This window comes from Salmo salar, chromosome ssa08 (genome assembly GCF_905237065.1).
Source record: "Salmo salar chromosome ssa08, Ssal_v3.1, whole genome shotgun sequence".
NCBI lineage: Eukaryota > Metazoa > Chordata > Actinopteri > Salmoniformes > Salmonidae > Salmo > Salmo salar.
In genome coordinates, this window is record NC_059449.1 from 1,534,557 (window position 1) to 1,556,749 (window position 22,193).

Sequence of the window (22,193 nt, forward strand, 5' to 3'; positions counted from 1 at the left end):
AACAGTTTAATGCGAATTATGATGTATAGAGAGATGTAAATTAAATGACACACTATTCCCTGTGTAGTGCACTATTTTTGACCAGCACCCATAGGGGGACGGAGCCAATGTGTAAGAATACTAACCAGTGCAGAATAATTTTGGCTCATAGTTCTTTGCCATGACTTTTGATTGAGTGAGAAATATTATAGCTGCCTGACTCTTGCCTTGTGTTACCATGGGGATGATCGAGTTGAGTATCCAGATTTTCATACCTGTGTCTACGGTATTACCGGAAGTGCACACACAGGGCACTATTTATTTTGACGCACAAAACAATTCTCGGCAACAGGTATTTTGATCCAGGAGGGGATTGAATGTCACCACTGTAACCAAGAAGCTTGATCTTGACATCTAGCCTCTTAGTTAACAAAACAAATGCAAGCTGGAGCACTGAGCTCGATATCATTTATTTGACATATCTTAGCTTTCTTATAGTGATACTTAACTGATAGTTATAAGTAGTACGCACCCCCGCAGTTATTGAAAATCATACCGTTGGTATTTCGAAATACTTTGATATACATTATAAACGGTATATCGCCTAATGGCAAGTGTTTCATGCACACACGATTAAGAATTTGATAATGTATGTGTATGATATTTAGTTCATATTTGTGTGTGCTGCATAGTTGCATGTGTCAAATTGAAGTTCAAGCCCACAAAACACATTGTGAAAATTAAATGTGATGTTAAATTGTGTTAATTCGAAATATCTTTTCTCGCCATAGCATACCGAGGAGAAACAAAGGAAGATGTCTCTGCAGCAGGCTGTCGATAAATCAAAAGTAGGACGTGAAGAAACCGTAAGTACATTTACGCACACATGCCAACCTTAAAGGGAAAGCAGGACATTTTTTTTATCCTTCATTTTATCACTGAATTTATCACTGTCTCACAGCAAGACTTATGAATTTGTTAATGATGAGTGATTTGTTTATCTGCAATAATTTAGAGAAATAGTTTTTGTATTGTAAGGTAAAAGGACTAGAATCCACACCTCTAAGGGGGATTGGGGTGTGTATTTTGTTGCATATACAGTGCATTTGGAAAGTATTCAGACCCCTTGACTTTTTCCACATTTACGTTGCAGCCTTATTCTAAAATTGATTAAATTGTTGTTCCCCCTCATAAATCTACACTCAATTCCAATAATGACAATGCAGAAACAGGTTTTTAGAAATGTTTGCTAATTTATTAAGAATAAAAAATGGATGGGGAGCGTTGCTGCACAGCTATTTTCAGGTCTCTCCAGAGATGTTCAAGTCCGTGCTCTGGCTGGGTCCCTCAAGGACATTCTGAGACTTGTCCCGAAGCCACTCCTGCGTTGTCTTGGCTGTGTGCTTAGGGTCATTGTCCTGTTGGAAGGTGAACCTTCGCCCCAGTCTGAGGTCCTGAGCGACAGGAGCAGGTTTTCATCAAGGAACTCTCTGTACTTTGCTCCGTTCATCTTTCCCTCGATCCTGACTAGTCTCCCAGTCCCTGCTGCTGAAAAACATCCCCACAGCATGATGCTGACACCACCAGGTTTCACAGCAGGGATGGTTAGGTCTTCCCTGTGGCTCAGTTGGTAGAGTATGGTGTTTGCAACGCCAGCATGGTGTGTGCAACGCCAGGGTTGTGGGTTCGATTCCCACGGGGGGCCAGTACAAAAAAAAAAGCTATGAAATGTATTCATTCACTACTGTAAGTCACTCTGGATAAGAGCGTCTGCTAAATGACTAAAATGTAAAATGTTTCCGGTTTCCTCCAGACGTGACGCTTGGCATTCAGAAAAGAGTTTATTCTTGGTTTCATCAGACCAGAGAATCTTGTTTCTCATGCTCTGAGAGTCTTTAGGTGCCTTTTGGAAAACTCCAAGCGGGCTGTCATGTGCCTTTTTTACTGGTGGAGTGCTGCAGAGATGGTTGTCCTTCTGGAAGGTTCTCATCTCCAAAGATGAGCTCTGTCAGTTACCATCGGGTTCTTGGTCACCTCCCTGACCAAGGCCTTTCTCCCCCGATTGCTCAGTTTGGCAGGGCGGCCAGCTCTAGGAAGAGTCTTGGTGGTTCCAAGCTTCTTCCATTTAAGAATGATGGAGGCCACTGTGTTCTTGGGGACATTCAATGCTGCAGAAATGTTTTGGTACCCTTCCCCAGATCTGTGCCTAGACACAATCCTGTCTTGGAGCTCTACGAAAAAGTAATATCTCCTCCTTCCAGGCTTTTTCTTCTTTGAACATATATGGTGATTGGCATCTAAACTTTCCTAGTATTACAACGATGACTGACAACACAGTTCGTCTTTCAATCACCCATGTGGGTATAACCAATGAGGAGATGGCACGTGGGTACCTGCTTCTATAAACCAATGAGGAGATGGGAGAGGCAGGACTTGCAACCGCGATCTGCGTCACAAATAGAAAGGACTTCTATTTTAGCCCTTGGCAATGCAGACGCTTGTTGACGCGCGCGAGCAGTGGGTGCAATTGAATAATATAGATTTCTACATTTATTTTGCGACGCGAGCGGTGTAGTCAGGGTATTAGTGATGGGGGGGATCAATAGTTAAATTTTGGGATTTTTTTGACAATGTATTGTTTTGACTATCGCAATATTTTTGCGGTAGTTGACTGTACTGCACAAACTCCTTCCTTCATAGCTTGTTCTCAATCTTTTTAAATCGGGAGCCAATTTTGTTTTCAACACATTTCCCTGACTGATCAAATATAATTTTCTTTTGTCTCTTTGTAGCAGACATGGTGAGCAGTATGTTTGGAACATCGAATCGCAATAAAATCTGTATCGAATCGCAATACATATTGAATCGTGAGAATTGCAGTCCGTATCATATCGGCACCTAAGTATGGTGATAATATCTTATCGTGAGATCCCTGGCAATTCCCTGCCCTAATGTGTTTGCACTTGCCACTTGGTGTGTGTTTGTCTGTCTTTTGGGTTTTCTCGTGTGTGTGTCCACCTATAAAGGAGGAGCGGGCCACTCTTCTAAAGGAGCTGCAGGCTCTGAGGGAGAAGAGTAGTCATCTGAAGGCAAAGCTGGAGAAGTACAGGGAGTGTGACCCGGGAGTGATCGAGGAGATGAGTGAGCACCCTGTAACCAGCCTCTCAAAAACAAGGAGACTGCATCCCAATAATCTGACCTTTTTCCTGAAGTGTGCACTCGTTCACTACTCACCACAAATTTACAAGCTTTGGATTTTTGTAGGAATGAGCTAGAGGGAGTTAACACCATTTTCTTCTACCAGTCATTTCCATGAAGGGAAGTGAACAAGTGCACACTTCAGGAACAAGGATTAGGGGAATCATTGGGAGACACCTGGAAATACACCCAGATGTCCCTCCAAATGTCAGGCGTTAACTTTTATCCATACTCCTTTTGGTTCTCGAAAGAGGCTATTTAGTATTTTATGTCATATCAACAATGAGTTCTGCTTTAACCACAAGCTCATTTTACTGGATTCTGAACCTTGCCCTCATTTTGTCTATCTTCAAACTTTCGCCATTGTTGAAACCTCCCCATACAAATTCAGTTTGTATCGAATTAATAAAAGGAGGGAATCCAATGAAACATCAGGTGCCTAGTCTGGACAGATGGCTCAATCCACAGCTGTCCATCAGGCAGGTGGAAGCTCAGAGACTGAGAAGCCTGGACAGCGTCCAAGAGAAAGCAATCAAGCAGCCCCATACAAGTAGCCTACGAGTCCATGGTTAAGTTTGGGAAATCTGGATCTGCTCCAGTGGGTAGAAATAGATTGGACATGGACCCAGTCCAGCACAATGAAATAGGATCCATAGAACAGACACTCATGATTAGTCATGGCTCATTCAAAATGGCGACGCCATCAGATTTGTGCACCTTGATGCACTGAGAATCTAGTCATCGAGCATTCCAGATATAGCAATTTTAAACACCCGTCGGTCCACCGCTACTGAACATGGCTTTAAATCGTAATGCCCGTTCTATCCCTCTCCAAATCTATGCTTCCCAGCTGTCCTAGTTCAGTGCCTTCCCCTCCTCGACTTCTCTGGTTTCACGACTTGCTCAGTTTAACCCATCTCTTAAATCAGGAACTCCAACTAAGCCCATAGTTGTTATTGCATACACAACATGGCTGACCTCTTGAGCCTGCACGAAACTTAACCGGTCGGGATTGACAGCTTTTAACGGTCTGCCCGTGTCCTGATTTTTATAGACTGTTTATTTTTTACACACCTCTCAACTGGTATAGGCACGACAAGCGATTGGCTATTTGGAGTCTAAAAAGGAATCATTGTAGTGGCTTTAGTGTGTGTGTGTGTCAAATCAAATGGTTAGCAGATGTTAATGCGAGTGTCGCGAAATGCTTGTGCTTCTAGTTCTGACAGTGCAGTAATATCTAACAATTCCCGAACAACTACCTAATACACACATCTTAAGGGGTGAATGAGAATATATACGTGTAAATATATGGATGAGCGAAGGTGCAATAGATGATAAAATACATTATTCATATCACATGTATATACTGTAAGATATGTAAACATGAATTGCATTATTTAGAGTGCATTGTAAACTGTGACTAGTGATCACTTTATTAAAGTGGCCAGTGATTGGGTCTCAATGTAGGCAGCAGCCTCTGAGTCAGTGATTGCTGTTAAACAGTCTGATGGCCTTGAAATAGAAGCTGTTTTTCAGTCTCTCGGTCCCAGCTTTGATGCACCTGTACTGACCTCGGGTTCTGGATGGTAGCTGTGTGAACAGGCAGTGGCTCGGGTGGTTGATGTCCTTGATGATCTTTTTGGCCTTCCTGTGACATCGGGTGCTGTAGGTGTCATGGAGGGCAGGTAGTTTGCCCCCGGTGATGCGTTGTGCAGACCGCACCACCCTCTGGAGAGCCTTGTGGTTGAGGGCGGTGCAGTTGCCATACCAGGCTGTTATACAGCCTGACAGGAGGCTCTTGATTGTGCATCTGTAAAAGTTTGTTAGGGTTTTGGGTGACAAGCCACATTTCTTCAGCCTCTTGAGGTTGAAGAGGCGCTGTTGCGCCTTCTTCACCACACTGTCTCTGTGGGTGGACCTTTTCAGTTTGTCTGATGTGTACGCCGAGGAACTTTTCACCTTCTCCACTGCTGTCCCTTCGACGTGGATAGGGGGGTGCTCCCTCTGCTGTTTCCTGAAGTCCATGATCATCTCCTTTGTTTTGTTGACATTGAGTGAGTTTGTTTTCCTGACACCACACTCCGAGTGCCCTCACCTCCTCCCTGTAGGCTGTCTTGTTGTTGTTGTTGGTAATCAAGCCCACTACTGTTGTGTCGTCTGCAAACTTGATGATTGAGCTGGAGCCCCACCCTTAAACCTTGCGAGGGTTAACTCGTTTAAATGTTTTACTCATGTCAGCCATGGAGAAGGGGGGAGAGATGGGGGCGCAGTCCTTGTTAGCGGGCTGTGGCGGTGGCACAGGGTGGGGTTGAGACCCAGGGCCTCCAGTTTGATGAGCTTGGAGGGTACTATGGTGTTGAATGCTGAGTTGTATTCAATGAACAGCATTTTTACATAGGTATTACTTTTGTCCAGATGGGATTGTGCAATGTGATGGCGATTGCATCGTCTGTGGACTTGTTGTGGCGGTATGCGAACTGAAGTGGGTCTTGGGTGGACATTAAAGGTGGAGGTGATATGTTCCTTGACTAGTCTCTCGAAGCACTTCATGATGACAGAAGTGAGTGCTACGGGGCGGTACTCATTTAGTTCAGTTATCTCTGCCTTCTTGAAGCATGTGGGGACAACAGATTGGGATAGGGAGTGATTGAATCTGTCCGTAAACACACCAGCAAGCTGGGGTGCGCACGCTTGGAGGACGCAGCAAGGGATGCCGTCTGGGCCAGCAGCCTTGCGAGGGTTAACACGTTTAAATGTTTTACTCATGTCAGCCACGGAGAAGGAGGGTGGGGGGGGCACAGTCCTTGTTATTGGGCCGCGACGGTGGCACTGTATTATCCTCAAAGCAGGCAAAGAAGGCATTTCGCTTGTTTGATTGCCTTGCGGCGGGAATAGCTGCGCGGTTTATATTCCCAGACCTCTTTCCATGGTAAATGTGGTGGATCCCGCTTTCAGTTTTGCGTGAATGCCGCCATCCATCCACGGTTTCTGGTTAGGGTAGGTTTTAATAGTCAGCGGGTACAACATCTCCAAGTCAGCGTATAGGTTGATGTTGACCGGAACATATTCCAGTCTGTTTTGATCACGCAATCTTGAAGCGTGGCTTCCGATTGGTCGGACCAGCGTTGAATGGCTCTCGTCACTGGTACATCCTGTTTGAGTTTCTGCCAAGAAGACGGAAGGAGCAAGATGGCGTCGTGGTCGGATTTGCCGACGGGAGGGTGGGGGAGGGCTTTGTATGCATCACGGAAGTTGGAGAAGCAGTTGTCGAGGGTATTGCGCATACGCGTAGCTCAATCAATATGCTGGAAGAATTTAGGGTAGACTTGTTCTCAAATTTACTTTGTTAAAATCCCCTGCTACAATAAATGCAGCCTCAGGATATATGGTTTCCAAGTTCCTTGATGGCTGTCTTGGTGTCTGCTTGAGGGGGAATGTACACAGCTGTGACTATAACTGATGAGAATTCTCTTGGTAGGTAAAATGGCTGGCACTTGATTGTAAGTAATTCTAGATCGGGTGAGCAGAAGGACTTGAATTCCTGTATGTTATGATTACATCATGAGTCGTTAATCATAAAGCATACATTCCCACCCTTCCTTTTCCCAGAGAGGTGTTTATCTCCGTCGGCACGATGCATGGACAGGGAGAGTGCCCGTTTTTAGTCCCAGCAACTTTGCGTACCCATGTGACTCTAATTTGTGACTTGTCGTCCTCTCTCCCTCAATGCTACGAGGCCTCGCTATTGAGTTGTCAAGCACATGAACGGTGCTGTCGTTTTTATAGCCCCAACACTGCACTCCACGGCTCCGCTAGTGTCACTGAAGAAGCCATTACAGTCCAGAGTGACTTAAAACACGGACTGTGCTCAGAATTTTGGGGAAACATCTGGCCTCATGTCCATTACGGAGTCCCCTCAAAAAAACAGCCCATTTCCCAATGCTGTACTCACACGGCTAAACCGCTACAACAGCTGTGTGGCTCCCACGACAGGGAACTCTTTTAGTCTGCTCTTTTATGGGTTGAACGGGTTCGATCCATTTGGCCTGTGCAATTGCTCTGCACATCAAAATAATAGGTGCAAGCGCACCAGTGAAGGCCCTAGCAGGTGTGTGTTTTCAAGTTTGTATTAGTGGTATGTACGGGATACGCATAGTATTTTGTCCAACGAAATGCTTACTGGCAGGTTCCTTCTTGACAATGCAACAACAATAACAAAGAATACGGACAAGGTAAAAGGCCCACTAGAATAGAATAAACATTTTAGCATGAGTGCCTTCTGAAATGATTCACCCCCTTTAGCGTTCTGGCCTTAATGGCTGTGTTCCTAGGTTTCCCTTTCTAGGGAGTTTTTCCTAGCCACCTTGCTTCTACATCTGGATTGCTTGTTTGCTCTTTAGGGTTTTAGGCTGGGTTTCTGTATAAGCACTTTGTGACATCTGATGTAAAAAGGGCTTTATAAATACATTTGATAGACCCCTTGATTTTTTTTCTTCCACATTTTGTTGTTACAAAGTGAGATTCAAATGGTTGTTGTAATGTTTTGTCAACGATCTACACACGACTCAAAGTGAAAGAACTATTAACATTTGTAAAAAGAAATATGAAAAATAAAATGCAGAATGTCTTGATTTAGATAAGTATTTAACCCCCAGAGTCAATACATGTTAGAATCACCACCTTTTGGCAGCGATTACAGCTGAGTCTTTCTGGGTTAGTCTCTAAGAGCTTTCCATACCTGGATTGTACCCATTTATTTATTCAACCATTTTCAGGTTTTGCCATAGATTTTCAAGCAGATTTAAGTGAAAATTGAACTTGGCCACTCGAACAGTCACCGTCTTCTTGGTAAGCAACTCCAGCATAAATTTGGCCTTGTGTTTTTGGTTATTGTCCTGCTGAAAGGTGAATTCATCTCCCAGTGTCTGGTGGAAAGCAGACTGAACCAAATTTTGCTCTAGGATTTTGCCTGTGCTTAACTCCCTTCCGTATTTCTTTTTTATCATGAGAAACTCCCCAGTACTTAACAATTACAAGCATACCCATAACAGGATGCAGCCACCACTATGCTTGAAATGTGTTGTCTTGGATTTGCCCCAAACATAACACTTTGTATTCAGGACAAAGTTAATTGCGTTGTCACATTTTTTTGCATTATTACTTGTTGCAAACAGGATATATGTTTTGGAATATTTTTTATTCTGTAAAGTCTTCCTCCTTTTCACTCTGACATACATTAGTATTGTGGAGTAACTACAATGTTGATCCATCCTCAGTTTCCTATCACAGCCATTAAACTCTAACTATTTTTAAGTCACATTGGCCTCATGGTGAAATCCATGAGTGTTTTCCTTCCTCTCCGGCAACTGAGTTAGGAAGGACACCTGTATCTTTGTAGTGACTGGGTGTATTAATACACCATCCAAAGTGTAATTAATAACTGCCCCATGCTCAAAGGGATATTCAATGTGGGGGGGAATGTCCATAGGGGGAGTAAGGGGGGACCAGGTAGCTGACTAGTGGTGGCTATTCAGCAGCCTGATGGTCTGAGGGTAGAAACTATTGGCCAGTCTAAGTTTTTGCCATGATGCTCCTGTACTGCTTTTGTCTGAGCGATTGAAGTGGGGAGAACAGGGCGTGGCTGGGGTCCCTGATCTTCTTGGCCACAGGGCGACTCCTGGTGTTGTCTGTGTCCTGTAGGGCAGGCAGTGTGCACCCAATGGTGCATTCGGCTGCACGTATCACCCTCTGAAGAGCCTTGCGGTCCGTGGTGGAGTTGCCGTACCAGGCTGTGATGCAGCCTGACCGTATGCTCTAGATGGTGCCCCTGTCGAACACTGAGGGCCCTCGGGGACAGGACAAATTTATCCTGAGTTTGAAGAGTTGCTGTCGTGCCTTCACTACAGTGTCCGTGGGGTTAGACCATTTCAGCTTCTCTGAGATGTGTATACAGAGGAATTTGAAGTTATTGACCGCCTCAACGACGGCCCCGTTCATTACATTTACATTTACGTCATTTAGCAGACGCTCTTATCCAGAGCGACTTACGAATTGGTGCATTCACCTTATGATATCCAGTGGAACAACCACTTTACAATAGTACATCTATATCTTTTTTTGGGAGGGGGGGGTGGGTTAGAAGGATTACTTTATCCTATCCCAGGTATTTCTTAAAGAGGTGGGGTTTCGGGTGTCTCCGGAAGGTGGTGATTGACTCCGCTGTCCTGGTGTCGTGAGGGAGCTTGTTCCACCATTGGGGTGCCAGAGCAGCGAACAGTTTTGACTGGGCGGGAACTGTGCTTCCGCAGAGGTAGGGAGGCGAGCAGGCCAGAGGTGGATGAACGCAGTGCCCTTTGGGTGTAGGGACTGATCAGAGCCTGAAGGCACGGAGGTGCCGTTCCCCTCACAGCTCCGTAGGCAAGCACCATGGTCTTGTAGCAGATGCGAGCATCAACTGGAAGCCAGTGGAGTGTGCGGAGGAGCGGGGTGACGTGAGAGAACTTGGGAAGGTTGACCACCAGACGGGCTGCGGCGTTCTGGATGAGTTGTAAGGGTTTAACCTCTATGGGCTAGGTGGGACGCTTGCTGATCTGATAAATGGTTGATTTAGGTGCAATCTTACTGGCAGCAATATCCTTGCCTGTGAAGCCCTTTTTGTGCAAAGCAATGGTGACGGCACGTGTTCCTTGCAGGTAACCATGATTGACAGAGGAAGAACAATGATTCCAAGCACCACCCTTCATTTGAAGCTTCCAGTCTGTTATTCGAACTCAATCAGCATGACAGCGTGATCTCCAGCCTTGTCCTCGTCAACACTCACACCTGTGTTGACGAGAGAATCACTGACATGTCAGCTGTTCCTTTTGTGGCAGGGCTGAAATGCAGTGGAATTTTTTTGGGGGGGGGATTCAGTTCATTTGCATGGCAAATAGGGACTTTGCAATTAATTGCAATTCATCTGATCACTCTTCATAACATTCTGGAGTATATGCAAATTGCCATCATACAAACTGAGGCAGCAGACTGTAAAATGTAATATGTGCCATTCTCAAAACTTTTGGCCACGACTGTAGACTAGGGTTCGTGCAGATTTAATAACCTCTTACATCTAGACGTTCCGCTAGCGGAACACCTGCTCCAATATCCAATGATGGGCGTGTCGCGAATTACAAATTCCTCAAAAATCCCAAAACTTCCATTTTTCAAACATATGACTATTTTACACCATTTTAAAGTCAAGACTCTCTTTATCTAACCACACTGTCCGATTTCAAAAAGGCTTTACAGCGAAAGCAAAACATTAGATTATGTCAGAAGAGTACCCAGCCAGAAATAATCAGACACCCATTTTTCAAGCTAGCATATAATGTCACATAAACCCAAACCACAGCTAAATGCAGCACTAACCTTTGATGATCTTCATCAGATGACACCCCTAGGACATTATGTTATACAATACATGCATGTTTTGTTCAATCAAGTTCATATTTATATCAAAAACCAGCTTTTTACATTAGCATGTGACTAGCATTCCCACCGAACACTTCCGGTGAATTTACTAAATTACTCACGATAAACGTTCACAAAAAGCATAACAATTATTTTAAGAATTATAGATACAGAACTCCTCTATGCACTCGATGTCCGATTTTAAAATAGCTTTTCGGTGAAAGCACATTTTGCAATATTCTCAGTAGATATCCCGGCATCACAGGGCTAGCTATTTAGACACCCAGCAAGTTTAGCCCTCACCAAAGTCAGACTTACTATAACAAAAATTTTATTACCTTTGCTGTTCTTCGTCAGAATGCACTCCCAGGACTTCTACTTCAATAACAAATGTTGGTTTGGTCCCAAATAATCGATAGTTATATCCAAATAGCGGCGTTTTGTTCGTGCATTCAAGACACTATCCGAATGGTAAAGAAGGGTGACGAGCACGACGCATTTCGTGACAAAACAATTCTAAATATTCCATTACCGTACTTCGAAGCATGTCAACCGCTGTTTAAAATCAATTTTTATGCAATTTTTCTCGCAAAAAAAGCGATAATATTCCGACCGGGAGTGGTGGTTTTCGTTCAAAGAGAGAAAATAAAAACATCTCGTGCATGAGCCCCAGTCTGATGGTCCTCTGACAGGCCACTATCCAAACGCGCTAATGTCTCTCAGCCAGGGGCTGCCTCGATATCATTCAGCTTTTTCCCGTGTTCTGAGAGCCTATGGGAGCTGTAGGAAGTGTCACGTTACAGCAAAGATCCTGTCTTCAATAAAAAGAGCCAAGATGAACAAGAACTTGTCAGACAGGCCACTTCCTGTAAGGAATCTTCTCAGGTTTTTGCCTGCCATATGACTTCTGTTATACTCAGACACCATTCAAACAGTTTTAGAAACTTTAGGGTGTTTTCTATCCAAAGCCAATAATTATATGCATATTCTAGTTACTGGGCAGGAGTAGTAACCAGATTAAATCGGGTACGTTTTTTTTATCCGGCCATGTAAATACTGCCCCCTATCCCCAACAGGTTAATGGCACAGGCAGGGAGCCCCGCCAGCAGCGAGTTGCAGTAATCCATACGGGAGATGACAAGTGCCTGGATTAGGACCTGTCAACCGTGATGGCGAGATCATGGAACGGGCAGTCCTTCCCCAGGAGGAAGAGCAGCTCCGTCTTGCCGAGGTTCAGCTTGAGGTGGTGATCCGTCATCCACACTGATATGTCTGCCAGACATGCAGAGATGCGATTCGCCACCTGGTTATCAGAAGGGGGAATGGAGAAGATTAATTGTGTCGTCTGCGTAGCAATGATAGGAGAGACCATGTGAGGATATGACAGAGCCAACTGACTTGGTGTATAGCGAGAATTGGAGAGGGCCTAGAACTGAGGTTTTTTGAGAAGGGGTGCAACTCTCGCTCTCTTGAAGACGGAAGGGACGTAGCCAGCGGTCAAGGATGAGTTGATGAGCGACGTGAGGTAGGGGAGAAGGTCTCCGGAAATGGTCTGGAGGAGGGGATAGGGTCAAGCGGGCAGGTTGTTGGGCGGCCAGCCGTCGCAAGATTTCATCTGGAGAGAGAGGGGAGAAAGGTCAAAGCATAGGGTAGGGCAATGTGAGCAGGACCAGCGGTGTCGTTTGACTTAACAAACGAGGATCGGATGTCGTCAACCTTCTTTTCAAAATGGTTGACGAAGTCATCCGCAGAGAAGGAGGGAGGAGAAGGTGGCAAAGAGCTTCCTAGGGTTAGAGGCAGATGCTTGGAATTTAGAGTGGTAGAAAGTGGCTTTAGCAGCAGGAACAGAGGAAGAAAATGTAGAGAGGAGGAAGTGAAAAGATGCCAGGTCCGCAGGGAGGCTAGTTTTCCTCCATTTCCGCTCGGCTGCCCGGAGCCCTGTTCTGTGAGCTCGCAATGAGTCAAGCCACGGAGCAGGAGGGGAGGACCGAGCCGGCGGGGAGGATAGGGGACATAGAGAGTCAAAGGATGCAGAAAGGGAGGAGAGGAGGGTTGAGGAAGCAGAATCAGGAGATCGGTTGGAGAAGGATGGAGCAGAGGGAAGAGATGATAGGATGGAAGAGGAGAGAGTAACAGGAGAGAGAGAGAGAGAGAGACAGCGAAGGTTGCAACGGCGCAATACCATCTGAGTAGGGGCAGAGTGAGTAGTGTTGGAGGAGAGCGAGAGGGAAAAGGATACAAGGTAGTGGTCGGAGACTTGGAGGGGCGTTGCAGTGAGATTAGTAGAAGAACAGCATCTAGTAAAGATGAGGTCAAGCGTATTGCCTGCCTTGTGAATAGGGGTGGACGGTGAGAGGGTGAGGTCAATAGAGGAGTGGAAAGGAGGCAGAGAGAAATGAGTCAAAGGTAGACGTAGGGAGGTTGTCACCCAGAATTGTGAGGGGTGAGCCATCCTCAGGAAAGGAACTTATCAAGGCGTCAAGCTCATTGATGAACTCTCCAAGGGAACCTGGAGGGCGATAAATGATAAGGATGTTAAGCTTGAATGGGCTGGTGACTGTGACAGCATGGAATTCAAAGGAGGAGATAGACAGATGGGTCAGGGGAGAAAGAATGTCCACTTGGGAGAGATGAGGATTCCAGTGCCACCACCCCGCTGACCAGATGCTCTCTGGGTATGCGAGAACATATGGTCAGACGAGGAGAGAGCAGTAGCAGTGTTTTCTGTGGTAATCCATGTTTCTGTCAGCGCCAAGATGTCGAGGGACTGGAGGGTAGCATAGGCTGAGATGAACTCTGCCTTGTTGGCCGCAGACCGGCAGTTCCAGAGGCTGCCGGAGACCTGGAACTCCACGTGGGTCGTGCGCTGGGACCACCACATTAGTGGCAGCGGCCTCGCGGTGTGAAGCGTTTGTGTGGCCTGTGCAGAGAGGAGAGAACAGGGATAGACAGACACATAGTTGACAGACTACAGGAGAGGCTACGCTAATGCAAAGGAGATTGGAATGAAAATTAACTAAACAACTGGGGAAGCGAGAGAGCAGGGCCTCCCTCACTAACCATTCACTGAAACACTCAAATATAACTTTTCCAACTTCCACTTTAGAAATGATAATTGATGTAAACTTCAGTGGTTCAATGTTTCCAGGAATAGGCTCAAACTTAGTTTATTCAGCTAGATAACTTGGTACAGTATTCTTCCGTGAAACCCACCCAGTGCACCGTATCCTATGACGCCATAGCTAACTAGCATGCTAGCATCCAATAACACACGGTTAGCACCAATACCTGGTTACAACAAACTACCAATGGATCATTCGTGTCCGTGTCTAGTTCCTTTCATAACGCACGTTGGCTAGCTAACACAAAGTTAGTCCTACTAGCTACACAAGTGGACTACACATCTCGAAAGTTAAGCTTACGTTGCAAAAATCTTATTGACTAAAAATGGTAGAGTTGGCTAGCTAGCAATGGCTGCGTTTACCTTTATCTTTGATTCAAAGACAACTATGTAGCTATTTAACATTACAATAATCAAATCGTTCCGTTGTAATGTATTTAGTTTCTACGGTACTGCTAGTTGGTAAAGTTGGCTAGCTAGCAGTGTTGTGGTGTTGACGCCGTTTGGAAAATGAGGATGGGAGCATTTCCAGCCTGGTTCCTCAATCAGCTCCTTTGTTTTGCTAACGTTGGAGACGTTTACCTGGCACCATGCCGTCCGAGTGCCAACCTCCTCCCTGTAGGCTGTCTCTTCGCTGGTGATCAGGCCTACTACTGTTGTGTCTTCAGTGAACGTTGGAACTACCCATGCAGTCGTGGGTATACAGAGAATGAAGGAGGGGACTGAGGACGCACCCTTGTGGGGCCTCCGTGTTCAGGATCAGTGTCGAGGTAATGTTGCCTCCCTTCACCTGGGCTCGGCATGTCAGGAAGTCCAGGAGCCAGTTGCATAGGGAGGAGTTCAGACCCAGGGCTGTGAGCTTTGTCGTCGATGAACAGCATCCTTCCATATACATCACACATATTCCTTTTGTCCAGGTAGGTAAGGACAGTGCAAAGGCGACTGCGTCGTCCATGGATCTGTCAGGGTGGTAGGCGAATTGGAGAGGGTCGAGTGTGTCGGGGAGGGAGGTGGTGATATGGTCTTTGACTAGCCTTGAAGCATTCCATGATGACTGAAGTGAGTGCTACTGGTCTTTAGTCTTTCAGTTCAGTTACTTTCACTTTCTTGGGCACAGGGATGATGGTAGACATCTTGAAGCAGGGGGGTATAGAGGCCTGAGCTAGGTAGAGATTGAAAATGTCAGAACACAACAGCCAGCTGGTCTGCACATGACAATTCTGTGGAGGTTGCTGAGGGGAGGACGGCTCATAATAATGTCTGGAATGGAGTGGTATCAAACATGTGGTTCCACATTTCAGCTTTTCTTATGAGCCGTCCTCCCCTCAGCAGCCTCCACTGACAAAATACCTGTTAGCAAAGGTGTCAGCTAAAAGTGACGTGCTTGCAGGGCTTTGTAGTCTTGCATGATGTCTACATTGAGGCTAATTAGCATTTTTGAATCAGAGTAAATAGAGCTGAATATATTCATAAGTCACCTTGTCCGAGAGATTTACATGGTTATCAAAATGTCACGCCAGGTTAAACCTACACGAGAAACAGCACTTATTTTAAGTGTTCCTAAAATCACCTATGGGAAAAATGAATGGTGGAGAAATTATTGGAACCATTTCCCTGTTTGACCACTAGGTTCTATGGGTATTATGACACCTCGCCAATGGGGCTCTAAAACAAAGGGATTGACTCAAGATATTTCAGCTTTTCATTTTGAATTAATTTGTTAAAATTTCAAAAGGTAATTCCACTTTGACATTATGGAGTATTGTGTGTAGGCTAGTACCCAAAAATCTCAATTTTATCAATTTTAAATTTGGGCTACAACACAATGTGTAAAAAGTCCAGGGGTGTGAATACTTTCTGAAGGCATTGTAATACATGAAGGCACAATTTTAATATTTACACTTGTTTTGGGGAAAGGGGGATTGGGGGACAACTGTTAAAATTGTGCAGTATTTCGCAATCAAAGTAAGAGTCGTATGAATGTATGTGAGCACGTGCATGTTCGTGTGCATTGCAACCACTGAAGGCATCCCCCATCACTCACTTGTCTTGACTGGTATCTGAACCCCCCCCCTCCCTGGTGAAAGTGGATGCCTACCGCTCCTCCCCACCCTAGCCCCCACAGCCCGTCCCCTGAGCTCTGAAAGACGAGTACACGGCAAACTGTCAAACCCTCACCCCGTGTGTGTGTTCTGCTTAAGCCTGAATGATGAGGCGTGAAAGTCGAATAACGTGATCCATATCCTACAGATGCATGGCACTCCCAGATGGATGGCTGGAGGGAGGGGGACCTCCCCTATTCTGATTCCCCCTGCTAGTGGGTTTACTCACATGTCCTTTGGGAACTGATTGATTCTGGTGACACCGTTGTCGGCAGTGCGAACTGAATACCCCGGCGCAGGCGGATGCCAAGGAGGACTCCGCCCCTACCACTTCGCCCTTCCCTCTTTTTCACCACCATCTATCTCACCCCCCGCAGCTGTCTCGTTGCCGGAGGGGCTCCACAAGGCTGGGCAATCAGCCCCGCGCACATTTTCACATAATCGTCTCCATGTTACCCCCATGAAGCGCTAATTGTATTTCCAAAGCTGCTTGTGGTTCTTGTGAGGTTATAGGACACCGTGTTGTGCCTAGGTTCAAATGGGGTGTGGATTCAGCCTGCAGAGTGTGCTAAGGCCATGCATCCGTAGAGTCCGGTTCTGGTCTAGCAGAAGCCTGTGGGCATAGGGGTTCATTTAAGAACCTACTATTAGACTTGATAGCAAGAGATTTTGACACTTGATAACTGAGTTGAACTGAATTGATCACAGTTTTTACATTGAAGGACTCAGTCAAGGGATATAAGTAAAACATTAAAAGCAAATAGACTACAACCCTCAAAGGACATTTTGAATAACAAATAATACAAAACCATCACGGGAAGAAAACATGAACATTATTCTGTACTGTAAATATTATGCAGCTGAGCTATACTTTGCTGTGTTGGCTCCTACAGGTGAGTCTTCTTTGAGTTAACGATTAGCCCCTAGCACTGATATCCTCGTAGTTGGAGAAGCTTGCTTTGAGTTTGAGTTATGGATAGGCCAGGCCTCTGCTGTTTATGATCACTAGGTATGCTCCTCTCCTTTAGACAGTCTTGTCGGCTTTGCCCACAGGATTTAGTCTCAGTAGAGATGTAGTACACACTGGAGCTGAAATGGCTCCATCTAGAATATTGCTCTTGCACAGAGAGCTGAAGATCATCTCATCTTGCATCAGATCTCCTGGTCAGCTCCTTGGGGTGTTGCCCTCATTCTTGATGCTAGGACCATGACCCCTGAGGGTGTCTGTATTAACATAGAGATCCATAATCTTTTCCTCTGCCTCACCACTGTCAGTGGTGTCCATAGATACTCAGACTTCTCCACTACTTATGTCACTGAGTTACCCCCAAAAAACAAATGTCTGCACTGTACTCTTGCATGGGTCTCTGCTCAAGTCAAATAGTTTTATTGCTCGCGTACACATTTTGTAGATGTTATCACGGGTGTAGCGAAATGCTTATGTTCCTAGCTCCAACAGTGCAGTAATACTTTAAAATACAGAAGCTCCTGACAATACTGTCCAGTTACATGCTGTATTACCTATCTCCCTCAGTAAACAGGATGCTATGATAGGAAGACAGACTTGCAAAAAAGAGCTTTGACCTTTGAAAACAATGGCAAAAAAAAAAATCTCTCTTGAAAAAGGTCATCAGTGTGTCGTCGGCTAAGTGAAACACTTCTCTGCAATGGCATTTTGACTTTCGATACAAACTCGGGCTTGAGCAGAGTTTTGTAGTTTTTCCAGATTGAAGCAAATGATCAAAATAACACTCATTCTTAAGCTCATTCTGTTCAATCATATTCCAATATGCCTGTGACTTCCTAATAGAATGTGAACTCACTTTCAGGGCTGTACAGTGCGATCATTTTACTCACATATGTGCCTAAATATTTGAATTAAAGTAGTTTTATCTTTAAGTGGGGAGACAACTTGGGAGTGTAGCTTGCTAGCTGACTCACTTGATTGAGAAACCACCAATGTCATGGAAAGGAACAGTTTCCAGTTTTCAGAAATGTTAAATGTATTGATAATGAAATGCATAAATATCTAATTTACATAAGTATTCACACCCCTTTGCTGTGACACTCGGGTGCATCCAATTTCCTTTGATCATCTTTGAGATGTCACTACAACTTGATTGGAGTACACCTGTGGCCAATTCAATTGTTGGACATGATTTAGAAAGAAAACACACCTGTCTATAGAAAGTCCCACAGTTGACAAAGCATGTCAGAACAGAAACCATACCATGAAGTCCAAGGAACTGTGTAATCTCCAACAGAATTGTAATGAGGCATATCTGGGGAAGGGTATAACATTTCTTTATAGAGTTCAAAGTTTCCAAGAGCACACTGGTCTCCATCATTGGTAATTATGGAACTACCCAGACTCTGCCTACAGCTGGCCCTCTGACCTAACTGAGCAACTGGGTAAGAAGGATCTTGGTCATGGAGGTGAAGAACCCAATGACCACTCTGACAGAACTACAGAGTTTCTTGGCTGAGATGGAAGAACCTGCCAGAAGGACAACAGTCCCTACAGCACTTCACCTATCTGGGAGAGTGGCCAAACGGAAGGCACGACGGCATGCTTGGAGTTTGCAAAATGTAATGTGAAAGACTGAGATCGATCATAAGGTGAAAGATTCTGTGGTCTGAGACAAAAATGTAACTCTTTGGCCTGAATGCAAAGCGCTATGTCTGGAGAAAACCAGGCACAACTCATCTGTCTAACACCATTCCTACTGTGAAGCATGATGGTGGCAGCATCATGCTATGGGGATGCTTTTCTGCGGAAGGGTCTGGGAGACTGATAAGGATAGAGGGAACAATGAATCAATCCAAATGCAGGCAAATCCTTGATGAGAACCTGCTTCAAAAAGCAAACAATCTTAGACTGGGACAAAGATTTACGTTCCAACAGGACAATGACCCCAAGCATACAGCCAAAGCAATGCTGGAATGGCTTCAGAACAAGAATGTGAAAGTCCTTGAGCAGCCCAGGCAAAGCCCAGACTTGAATCCCATTGAAAATCTGTGGAAAGACTTGATTGTGGTTCACCGCCGCTCCCCATCTAACTTAAGAGCTTGAGAAAATTTGCGAGGAAGAATGGGAGAAAATCACCAAATCCAGATGTGCAAAGCTGATAGACATACCCAAGACGACTCAAAGCTGTAATCGCCGCCAAAGATGCTTTTACAAAATGTTTTTAATCTATTTTTAATTCAGGCTGTAACACAGCAAAATGTGCAATAAGTCAAGTGGTATTAATACTTTCTGCACTGTAAGTACCCCAGTAGTTAGGTCATTTTATCTTTGAAAACTCAAACATTGAAATGATACTTTAAATTCAGCAATACAGTGTCTCCAATGGATGTGGGGAAAAGTAAATGGATGTACTTCAAACATAACTTTACATTTTTATAAGAAATCTTTGACTTAGTAGTTAGCCCCTTAGCACTGAGTTTGGAGTTTCAGTTTTTGATATGCCACTTTCTCACAGATCCAGAGGAGCAATTCACTGCATTGTGTATTATGCTAGCTCTCCTCTGGGTCTATCATGCCACACGTTTTTTTTATTTTCTTGCCCTGATAGCTGTTAGGCTGCCCTTGCACCCAGTACCCTGTGGTCAGTGGGGTGCCGTCCACCCATTGCCAGGTCCCGTCATCTCGGTCAGTTAGACCAATCCAGAATCCCTTGTCAATGAATTCATGGATAAATACCTATTCCTCTCTGCTCTTCTATGATCACCAGGTCTGTTCCTCTTCTTAGACGGTCCTGTCTGCACACCTCCCAGGATTTAGTATAAACACGACGCTCACCGTCATGAGAAGTAGTAGAAACTGGAGCTTAAATATCTCCATCCCTGTTGAGTTTTGCTCTAGCACAGAGCCCGTAACTGGTCTTTCTCAGCAGAGCAGTGGGTTTTAAAAACGCTTGCCCCAAGAATCATTCCATTATAGTGATCCCAGCCAGTAGAAGAATACACAACCCCAGACACACTGCAGCAGCTCTTTTTGCTGAGATCTCTAAAACGGGATACTTTTCTACTGGTTGGCTCCTTGGGGTGTTTCCCTCTCTCTGTGCTGGGGTCAAGGCCTCTGAGGCTGCCTGCACTGCTGTAGGTATTGACAAGATGTTGCTGTAGATATTTACGCTCCTCTGCCTCACCACTGTCAGTGCTGTCTTTGTTGTAATAAATACTCTGACATCTCCATGTCATAAGAAATCCATACAAAACTATTAGGAAAACAAACATTAACGGCACTCTACAGTTAAGAAGTGCAGCTGAGCCATACATTGCTGGCATGGTTCCTACAGGTGAGTCTGCTTTGAGTTAGAAGTTAGCCACTAGCATGGATGCCCTCATATTTTGAGAAGCCAACTTGGAACTTTTGTGTATGGATTGGCTACCATCTCACAGATCCAAAAGTGCAGTTCACTGCATTCTCCTCTCGGGTAGAAAAATGGGTCCATCACTCTGTAGTCTTCATCCTTGCCCTGAAAACTCAGGTTCTCCTCTTGACCAGTACCCTGTAGACAGAGGTGTGTCATCCGCCCATGTTTATGATCACCAGGTCTGCTTTCCTCCCAGGATTTAGTCTCAGTAGAGATGAAGTACAAACTGGAGCTAAAATGTCTCCATCCCAGTTTCTCTAGCACAGAGAACTTTCCTTGTAGACTGACAATCACTTTATTATAGTGGACACTCAGGCCTATGATCTCAGCCAGCAGGACAACAGCCCCAGACACACTGCAGCAACTCTGTACGGTCTGGACTGCTGATCTTCTGCTCGGCTCCTTGGGGTGTTGCCCTTTGTCTCATTGCTGGGATCAGTGCCTGCACTGCTGTAGACATTGACAAGATGCTTCTGTATATATTAATATTTACTCTCCTCTGCCTCACCCCTGTCAATGCTGTCTTTGTTGTCATAGATACTGTCAGACCTTTCCATCTCCATGTACTACCTATGGCCTTCCGATTCAACCAGAATGTCTTTACTGCTGTCTAATACATGTCTCTGCCATGTCAGTGACAGTTCTGTTTAGTTAGGGACTTCCTGTCAAACCAGGAAGAGAAAAGCTTCTATATGTGACTGGCTGCAGTGAGGTTATTTTAAGTTCAGGCGGCCAGATTGCTCCGCCTAAAGCACGAGGCGTGTCCCTTTGGTTGAGGAGTGGGCCTAGCATATTCACATCATTGAAAATGATGGCAAAAAATATACTAGTTCTGTACACACAGTGTAACTGCTGGAGTGAGACTAACTTATTTTATTAAATGTTTTATTTAAGTAGGCAAGTAAGTTAAGAACATTCTTATTTTACAATGACGGCCTACCTAGGCCAAACCCTCCCCTAACCCGGACGACGCTGGGCCAATTGTGCGCTGCCCTTTGGGATTCCCGTTCATGGCCGGTATTGATACAGCCCGCGATTCAACCAGTGTCTGTAGTGACGCCTCTAGTACTGAACTGCAGTGCCTTAGACCGCTGTCGAACTTCTATCCAGCATGTGGTTCTTCAATTGACCCAAAAATAAACTGTTACCTTTGCTATCAAAGGCAACATGACTCAGAAAAGCACTGTATGAGATGTATTTTATTATAATGAACAAAAAGATAAATGCAACATGTAAAGTGTTGGTCCCATGTTTCATGAGCTGAAATAAAAAATCCCAGACATTTTCCATAAGCACAAAAAGCTGATTTCTCTCAAATTTTGTGCACAAATTTGTTTACATCCCTGTTAGTGAGCATTTCTCCTATGCCAAGATATTCCATCCACCTGACAGGTGTGGTATATCAAGAAGCTGATTAAACAGCATGATCACTACACAGGTGCACCTTGTGCTGGGGACAATAAGGCCACTCTAAAATGTGCATCTTTGTCACAACACAATGCCACAGATAATTTTGTTAATTTCTCTACCTTAAGCCTCCTCCAATGTCGTTTTAGAGAATTTGGCAGTATGTCCAACCAGCCTCACAGCCGCAGACCACGTGTAACCACGCCAGCCCAGGACCTTCACATGCGGCTTCTTCACCTGGGGGATTGTCTGAGACCAGCCACCCAGACATCTGATGAAACTGTGGGTTTGCACAACCAAAGAATTTCTGCATAAAGTGTCAGAAATCGTCTCGGGAAGCTCACCTGCGTGCTTGTCGTCCTCACCAGGTCTTGACCTGACTGCAAGTTGGAATCATAACAGACATCAGTGGGCAAATGCTCACTGTGTGTGTGTATGGGCAAATGCTCACTGGCATGCTGAAGAAGTGTACTCTTCAGCGTTTCAACTTTACCGGGCAAATGGCAGACAGAGATCCTGAGGCCCATTGTTGTGCCATTCATCCGTTGTCATCAC

General features: G+C 45.0%; 1 protein-coding gene across 1 annotated transcript in view; it reads left to right on the plus strand.

The window, feature by feature from the left end:
* Positions 1-22,193, plus strand: part of LOC106610022 (meiotic nuclear division protein 1 homolog) — a 42,170-nt gene that overhangs the window by 12,970 nt on the left and 7,007 nt on the right. Inside the window, exon 5 of the mRNA XM_045722606.1 lies at positions 771-845. Within this exon, the coding sequence (XP_045578562.1) occupies positions 771-845 (75 nt within the window). The remainder of the gene's footprint in view (positions 1-770; positions 846-22,193) is intronic.